Source organism: Hypomesus nipponensis, chromosome 23 (genome assembly GCF_054491055.1).
Source record: "Hypomesus nipponensis isolate SF chromosome 23, ASM5449105v1, whole genome shotgun sequence".
NCBI lineage: Eukaryota > Metazoa > Chordata > Actinopteri > Osmeriformes > Osmeridae > Hypomesus > Hypomesus nipponensis.
The window spans coordinates 23083980-23092500 of NC_140383.1; the positions used below are offsets into that span (position 1 = coordinate 23083980).

At 38.3% G+C, this 8521-nt stretch overlaps 2 protein-coding genes across 2 annotated transcripts in view; one reads left to right on the forward strand and one right to left on the reverse strand.

Annotated features, from left to right (window-relative positions):
* Nucleotides 1–373: 373 nt before the first annotated feature.
* Nucleotides 374–1875, reverse strand: hoxd13a (homeobox D13a). The gene is made up of 2 exons (XM_084689365.1): nt 1376–1875; nt 374–1152 (listed from the first exon to the last, which is right to left on the reverse strand). The coding sequence occupies exons 1-2, from the start codon at nt 1740–1742 to the stop codon at nt 920–922; spliced, it is 600 nt and encodes a 199-aa protein (XP_084545491.1). The 5' UTR covers nt 1743–1875; the 3' UTR covers nt 374–919.
* A 4896-nt stretch (nt 1876–6771) lies between these two features.
* The window catches only part of evx2 (even-skipped homeobox 2), a 4251-nt gene continuing 2501 nt past the window's right edge, over nt 6772–8521 (forward strand). The window contains exons 1-3 of the mRNA XM_084689077.1: nt 6772–7246; nt 7638–7879; nt 8501–8521. The exon at nt 8501–8521 is cut by the window's right edge and continues 2501 nt beyond it. Of these exons, the coding sequence (XP_084545203.1) occupies nt 6853–7246; nt 7638–7879; nt 8501–8521 (657 nt within the window). The 5' untranslated portion in view covers nt 6772–6852. The remainder of the gene's footprint in view (nt 7247–7637; nt 7880–8500) is intronic.

The following is an 8521-nucleotide window of genomic DNA, read 5'->3' on the forward strand; positions in this document are numbered from 1 at the left end:
AAATAAAGTAATTATATTACTTCCGATGACTAGCATGTGTTATATTGCTAAATGATTATTTAGCAGAACAATGGGTGGTTTTAAGTCGTAGACTCCTGAAATGGGACCAATTTTCTGCCTTTTCTACGACTGAACTGCGTCATGATTTGCTATTTTTCTTGAGAAGGCATTCATGATAAAACTATAAAAACAAATGTTTTTGTGCGTCTTGGAAGCAGCAAAGGATTTTGCAATCAAATAAGTTTATGTGAACTACAGTTGGGGGCGCGCATATTGCCCCGGCATCCTGTGTTTGAAATGGAAATACTCTCACAACCAACAATGAAAAACACTGTCACAAAGTGGATGACAATAATTATTCATGTGGATTTTATTTGAATAATTCTGCATGGCATAACATAACAATATCTCAGTCTCTGGCAATGAAACCAACGCAATGCACATTCAAAGAGTGCAGTGCAAAACTTAATGAATACACATTACAAGAGTACTGTCATAAGAATATATAACACTCGAGTCATACTTTCTGAAAACAACCTGTGGATACATATAGACTTGAAAATCAACTTACAAATATGTTTTTAAGTTCAGAATATAAGCCTATAGCTTGATGGGGAATTCACTGATCAAGCTAGACCTATGTGCTCTTTCCTACCCGCGGAATATCCACAACCAAAACAATCATTAACGTTAGTCTTACAACTGACAACATTTCTACATTTCAACACATAGACATATAGCTATATAACATATGTTACTCTGACTTGGCACACTTAAAAAAACAGCAGCTTGTCTGATTACATTTAAGAAAAGAAAAACAACAGAACGATTTACAAGAAAACGGGTATAGAAAGCTACCTGAGAGCTTTCAGTTTTCAACATAACCCTTGGTACATTTCAAGAACAAGTTTCGTCACCTTTAATATGAGACCTTCTTATCTTTGACGCGGCGATTTTGAAACCATATAGTTACTTGTCGCTCGGACAGACTGGTGGAGAAAGCTATACGTCGCCTCTTGTCCTTGGTAATAAACTTGCTAATGGTATACTCTCGTTCAAGTTCCTTGAGCTGTGGCTTTGTGTAGGGCACCCGTTTCTTTCTTCCACGTCGGTAAAAAGTCCTGACATCTGGCTGCTTCGTTACTGCTTCCTCTACAGACGTGCAGATAAACAAGAGGCGTTGGGAGGAAAATGAGTTAAGAGGAGTACAACTTTATTTCACTTTATATGATGTGATTATGCACAAAAAATATGGAGACCAACGTATAAGTAACCTATAGGCTATCTAGTAGTATTACGCTTGAGTAGCCTATCAAAAAATCGATCGGATTATCAACTATACACCGGATCTATTTTTCCAGATGACCAATTATACTGGATTTCTTCTCCAACCGGGCAACATGACGCTTCACACAAATGTCCTTTTCGCCAGAGGAAAGCATCATGTTAACATTCAACAACTGAAGCATTATACCTGGGATCGATGGGATGCACAAATGTGAGCTCTGGGACTGGTCCCTATAATGATACACTGAGTTGCTACAAACAGGCCAGTCCCGGGGCATCGGATCTTCCATGGGTAAAATATCATGCATCGGATCCCTGCCAACAACAGGTATGTCTACATACCGAGGGCTCCTGGAATAAGAGTCCGTGTAGCCTTCATAAACCCGTAAGTCTTTGATCCTTGACGTTATTGCACTGCAGTGTAAGTTGTGACTAATGAGTCCTGAAAAGGGCATATTTTGTTTTACAGAGTCTCCAGAAACCGACGTAGAGGACGTCAGTGCACCTTGCTGAAATGCATGACTGTCTGGGAGTGTGCAACCAAAGTAACTTCTCCCAAACCCACAGTCAAATGGTGGAGGTGCATGTCTTGATGCTGTGGAGAGTATTGTATAAGATTTACAAGATTCTGTCCAATGAGCGCTTAGTTTGTTATCTTTAAATACTGCCGCAGGTCGTTCGAGTGTATAGGGATGATAACTGCAATGAATATAATCGCCCAAGCCCTCCATTTTCACTTAATGGTCAAAATTTTAAATCCTTTTGATTACAATTTCAAATAGTCCTCCTAGATCGAAAACACACGAAACACAATATGTTGCCTTGCATGCTACGACAGCAAACCCACACTGAAGCCAAATGGTTTTATTTTTGCTTGACAGATTACAGAAGTGACAATGAAAATGTGGTTGGCCAGTTTTTTCACGTGACATGCAAATATAATCTATAGGCCTATGGCTAATGACCGAGACAAGCCGGGGAGAAAGTTAGATTATCGTACACAACCTGCCTCATAATTTCGTGAAACTTATTGTTGTAGCCAAATCTTTATTAATAAACGTTTATAGTACCATAGTGTTGAAAGGATGCTATTTAATTAATCTATATTTTGAACAACTGTTTTTCATTTGTGAGCTTTGTTCATAATAATGTGTGGATGGGACGTAAGGGCATGTAGGGCCTACATGCGAATAAACTACATGTAGGTCTATACTAAGGCGTGAAGTGTTTATACCAAGCTAACGAGAAACGTAGGTCTTACAGAGGTAGCCTACTGAATATCGCCTTTTCGGGACATTATAGGTTAATTGGACTAAAAGTTTCCATAACGTGTTAATGGGTCCTACCTTTAACGTACTAAACAGGCTGTAACTTTCAGTACGCCTGTAAGACCTTATGAAAATGTTATATTAGGTCATCCTCATAACGTTATTTACAGTACCAATTGGGTATCTAATCGTGTATGTCCAGGCAAGGTTTATAATTCTCCTAAATAACGTCCTTAGGACATTCAGAGGCCACCATAATGCTACGTCCTGAATAAACTTACTTGTGCTTATTTATCTCTCATATTAACTTTCCAAAGTTGCATCTTTTTTCATCATTATTTGCTCACTAACTTTTGTGAGTTGACACCACAGGTACGTTATCACGACTTTATATTGTCTAAAATGGCATTGACGTCATGTCCTGGAACGTAATTTTGTTAGCTGGGTAGTTCCTATGTGAGCAGTAGATACGAATTGTATCTAAACTAACAAGGATACATTATTGGACTGAATTTGAGTCTTCTGCATGCCAACTTCCTACACCGGCAGGACAGACAACTGTTGCCTACCACATAAACAAACCCACTTTGGTGCACTGAAAAGAAAACCCATTCAACTCGCAAGACGCTGTCATTTATGGGATTCATTTTATGCATGTAGCAGAGCTTTTGTCCAAAGCGACGTACACATACTAGTTCATTTGGAAAGTAGGCTCGGCAGAAGATTAAGAATAAGAAGTATATAACGATGTCAATGAACAGGTTTGTATTTAGGCCTACAAGCCACATGGCAAAGCAAACATTTCAGCGATCAGGTAGGCCAACTGTGCACACAAAGAACAGAGCAACAAAAAACAGCAACACATCTAAATAACTTAAATAGTAGGTAGTAAAGTAGTGCATGCTGAACAAAAATACAATTACAGTGTTAATCTCAATTACTTAACTGCAAAGGATTAAAGGCATCTCAATTTCGGTAGCAAAAAGTGCAGAAAAAAACACGATATATAGGCCAAGTGCAACATTGAACACTATATTTACTGCTGGCTGGAGTTTGTTGAATATGATCTGAAATACAACGTGCAGAGAAGATACAAATTCGCAGGCCTATCATAATAAGTAGGCAAATTAACTGATATAAGTGTTACTTTCGCTTAGTACGCACACAAACAGAAGTTAGTCGAGGTAAAGTTTGAAGAGGAGTTTTGAGGCCAGGTTGAAGGTTGGAGTGTTCAACCTGCAATTTGTGTAAAATGATGAAAGAACAATAACTCGTCACTAACATATAACAAATAAAAGCCAATAGTCTAATCTAGGACATAGGCCTCAAGGTTGACAGTATACCGGTCTGTATATATGACGTTATAGCCAACACCTCGCAGAATCACAAAGTGTTATTTAAGGTTATCCAGATTAAACGTTTTGAAACACTTGTTAAACCTTCCAAAAACAATCATGGACGTATGGGTGATTTGCACTTCTATAGTTTTGATTTCATTCTGGTGGTTTGTTTTATTATTCTGTTCTTTGGTGGAATTAATCCGTTTTTACCGTGTAAACCGTGACGTTTTGGAAAAAAATGCGTTATATTCAAGGTTGTGTTTTCCTGTGTCGTATTGAGGCACTGTCACCATTCAAATTGTTTTCAAACATGGATGCCCCAATTCAGTTGGTAGCATGTTGCCCGCAAAGGTGGATAATCGCCACTAGATGGCTCTCTCAGTTTACATTCGAAAAGAGAATGTAAGAGAATTTTTCGAAGAAACCTCTGACCGCAAAAAAAGGTTTCTGGATATATTTACAAGACGATTGGGGCAGACGCATAGGAACAGTTTACAAAAATCAATTTTACTTACTACTTTTTATATAATCTATTCGTATTTGTCTACTCTTGTTTGACTGCAGCAAAGTGACGGAATGTTAAGACAACCGTCTTATCAGTAGGTACTGCTCATCATGGAGACAGAAAACTAACAAGCTGTAGTCGGCCACGAAAAGACCTGTAGCCTACGTGTAGCATGAATGCACGTGGAAAAGCATAATAAACATAGGCTACATGTATGACGAAGATGATGATGATATATGTGTTTACGCAGTTGATGCTATTTCATAGAAAAGTTCGTTGGGATCAATGTTTGGGACAGGTCTAAGTGGAAAAATTAATTGTGCATCTAATTCTCATCTATTAGTAAGTTTTGTAACATGTATTCATTTCAGAGGAAAATATTTGTGTTAAATAAAATTAAGGGACGTCAGCATGTTAACGCATGAAATATCAATAAAATAGGTTATGTCATTTGTAGGCTACATCTCTTGATTATTATACAACCTAAAGTTGTATTCTATAGCCAAGGCTACTGGCGCCATGATGAGGTGATAATGCTATACAGGCTTTTCCACCATGGATAGGTTTCACCTTTTATTTCTGATTCGAATGAGCTTTTCCAAAACGTCACAGCATAGGGCTACGTCAAATTATATTCTTTCGGCGAAACTTCCAATAACGCTTCACTTTTAGATGTCACAAACCTTAATTGATTGACATCAGAATCATGTTCATGTAAGTCAAAATCGGTTATTGAAACGAAACAGGCTAGGCCTAAACCTATGTTGGAAAATTCTACAAGGCAAGTCTAATATAAATGGAAAATTATGACGATCTACTTAAAAATAGAATTGTCGTAGGAAACATCCAGCAGCTTTATAATTAGGCTATCTATAGCATAACGTTTTCGGGGTGGGATACACAATACTGTATCAGAAAGCTAATCCAAGTGTGCATTAAAGTCGCTACATTTTTGGTAATTTTGTAGGCCTACACATTCTTCATAGTCAATTCTAAATTACAGTCCAAAGAAATCCGTTGTTTTTTAAAAGGAGAATTAATCTACGGACTGAGGGGCAGGAAACAAAACAGACATCACGTAACTTATGTAATACTTTATGTAAACTGAGGGGGGCGCCAGAGAACGCACTAGACAGCACTTCCGGGCCCCTCTGCTAAACTCCACTATCAATACCCACATAGCGTTGCACATTCCCAGTTAACCTCGCCATTACGAACCATTCAGTCTCAGAACCCAGGACAGCGCCTGATCTTGGGCCTATTTTTAAACAATGTATTGCCGATAGATAAACAGTGCCTGCAGCTGGCAATGATCATTAAGAGATTAAAGTTAAATAATTTCAATTTCATATTAACAACAAGACAATGCAGGTGCAACAATAGCTGCTTAAATATCACACACCCGCATGCAAATAAAATCCACATGTTTTACTTTGGAAAGTGATAATGGCTAGATAAATAGGTATAAGCAAGTAGCTATCAACAAACGCTGTGAAATTATAGAATGTTGAAAACAGTTCATTGTGCCTTTTTATTCGTTGACCACATTTAATAGATGAAACGCTCAAATAACAGTGGTATAAATGACTAACATCTCTAATTTCGTAGGCTATGGTTGAAATAGGCTGTAAAATTGTATTGCAAGATAGGCTGAAGGAAGAGACAAAAAATGCTGCATGGCACTAACGTATAATTTAAACGAAAACATTATTATTAGGCTTTTTTTTTTACATAAAACTGTTGAAAAGCATTCTTAATTAAGACTGTAGTATGCTACATTGAAAATTCCATTTCAACCAAGGTCAGACCTATTGTGATATAATTTCAGTGTTTCACGAAAAAGCAGCAATAACATAATCGAGGAAGAATGAAAAGAGGAGAAAGAGAAGATGGGTGAGGGGCAGAAACAACAGAAGGGACAAACAATAGAGAATCAAAGCATAATGATATTCCTAAATGAAGAGGGAAATGTTGCCGCGCTCATTTTATTAATCAGACTGTCAATTTCACCCCAGAGGCCAAACCCAAGAGCAATCTAAAGCAGAATCAGATCAACCGAGGGACCAGCACTCCACTCTTCACTTCTCCTCTTCCTCTTCACTTGGATATATTTGTCTGACCGAAGGCCGCCTCCATCATCAACTGACAGCCCTCTCGTATTTATTTGCTTATAAACCTGTTACAATAAATGATCATTCGAGCAGCGTCACGCGCACACCTTAACGACGAGCAGCAACCACTTTTTGATGAATGACATTTTGGGATAGAAAGGATGCACGGGTCATTTTGAGCAGCCATTCGTTGCTCGCGTTGGCATCTTATATTTCTGCGTCTCGCACATAAAAGGTGTTTTATTATTTAAAGACAGTTGCTGAGTTGACTGCGGATTAGCTCCGCCACAGTCATCGGAGCACTATCCCTGGGAATTTTTCATTTTTTGCTTTAAGACTTAATGATGGACAGGATAAGAAAAGAGATGATTCTGATGGAAAGGGGTCTGCACAGCCCAGTTTCTGGCAAAAGACTCTCAGAATCTGGAAATTCGGTATTGGAGGCCCTTGAAAATTCTCAGCACAGTGGTCGACTAAGCCCGAGAATAACTTCCGCTTCTCTTCATGGAAGTCTCGGGGATATTCCAACCAAAGGCAAGTTCGAAATCGACAGTCTCTTCGGTAACCATCATAACAGCGAAAATACGTCTTCAGCGGAGATTTCATCCTCAGAAAGCCGTAAGAAAATTAGCTTATATCCAGAAGTTTCTCAAGATTCCGACATCAACAGTGATGTGGAGGTGGGATGTCCATCGCATCGCTCCCCGAGCCAACACAAGGAAAACAATAACAAAGGTAGCGTTTTATTTTAAAATAGCCTATAGGCTAAACGTTTTTTCATATTCCATAATATTTTAACTGAGTAGCCTATAGATCTAGAAACAGCAAAACTACTTATTATTGCGATAGGCTAAGCTAATTCTAATAATGGCATAAAAGACTATGATAAATGGCTTCGTAAAAACATTAGAAGGGGTTTAAAATTAAATCAGTTTATACATGCAATTTTGGAAATACCTAACTTAGTTTTATTTATTTTCTGTAAGGAGGCAAACGTTTTTATTTTTGTCTTTTGTTGCCAGTAACGTTTCCATTAGGCTGTATTACTATAATTCTATAATCCTGATAATGTGTCAATTTGAATTGACTTATGTTCTATCGAATAACTTGCATGGTTCTGTTTTAGGGTTTTCTGACAATATGTCTGGAGGGTCCAATACAAGTTCATCTTCGCTTTCCAACCTTAACGGTAATTCTATGGGAGGCCCAAACAGTTCTAATGCGGATCAAGTCAGAAGATATCGGACTGCTTTCACCAGAGAACAAATAGGACGACTGGAGAAAGAATTTTACAGGGAAAATTATGTCTCGAGGCCAAGAAGATGCGAACTGGCTGCAGCACTGAATCTACCTGAGACTACTATTAAGGTAGCCTTTCTATCTGTATTATTTACTAACATGATCATCAGAGGCTGTATACTGTTTTAATGTTATAGTTTTATATTATCATATACCCTACATATTTGACATAGGCTGTGTAAACAATTACGCGCAGCGGATTTAAAGGGAACGTTTAGCGACTCCCCGCCCCCCTCCCCCAAATATACTCAAACATACACATACCATACTTCCAGTAAACTTCTGGATGAACTTGATTGTTGTGGAATCCTGCATGCTATTGCATAGCTTGGATGATTTTGGGATTGCGGAAAATCTTCGGAACAATTAAAAGGGCGACGTAAGACTATCAATTTGAATAAAGCAAAATACCCCCTTGTCTCTCACTCAGTCTCTCTGTCGGTCTGTCTCTCTGTCTCTGTCTGTTTCTCTGTCTCTCTCACACATAAATACACACACACAGACTTAAGATTTATTTAGAATATTTTGACTAGACCGGATGCCGTAGCTTGTGCAGTGTGCACGCTTAAAAAATTAATCTTAACATCAGACGCATCAAAGGTGAAATAAATATTCCTGTCACATTAAAGGCCCATAGCCAATTTAGGATGTGTTGAGCTCGAATAAACTTGCGCTTTATTTTGTGTCTAGGTCTGGTTCCAGAACAGACGG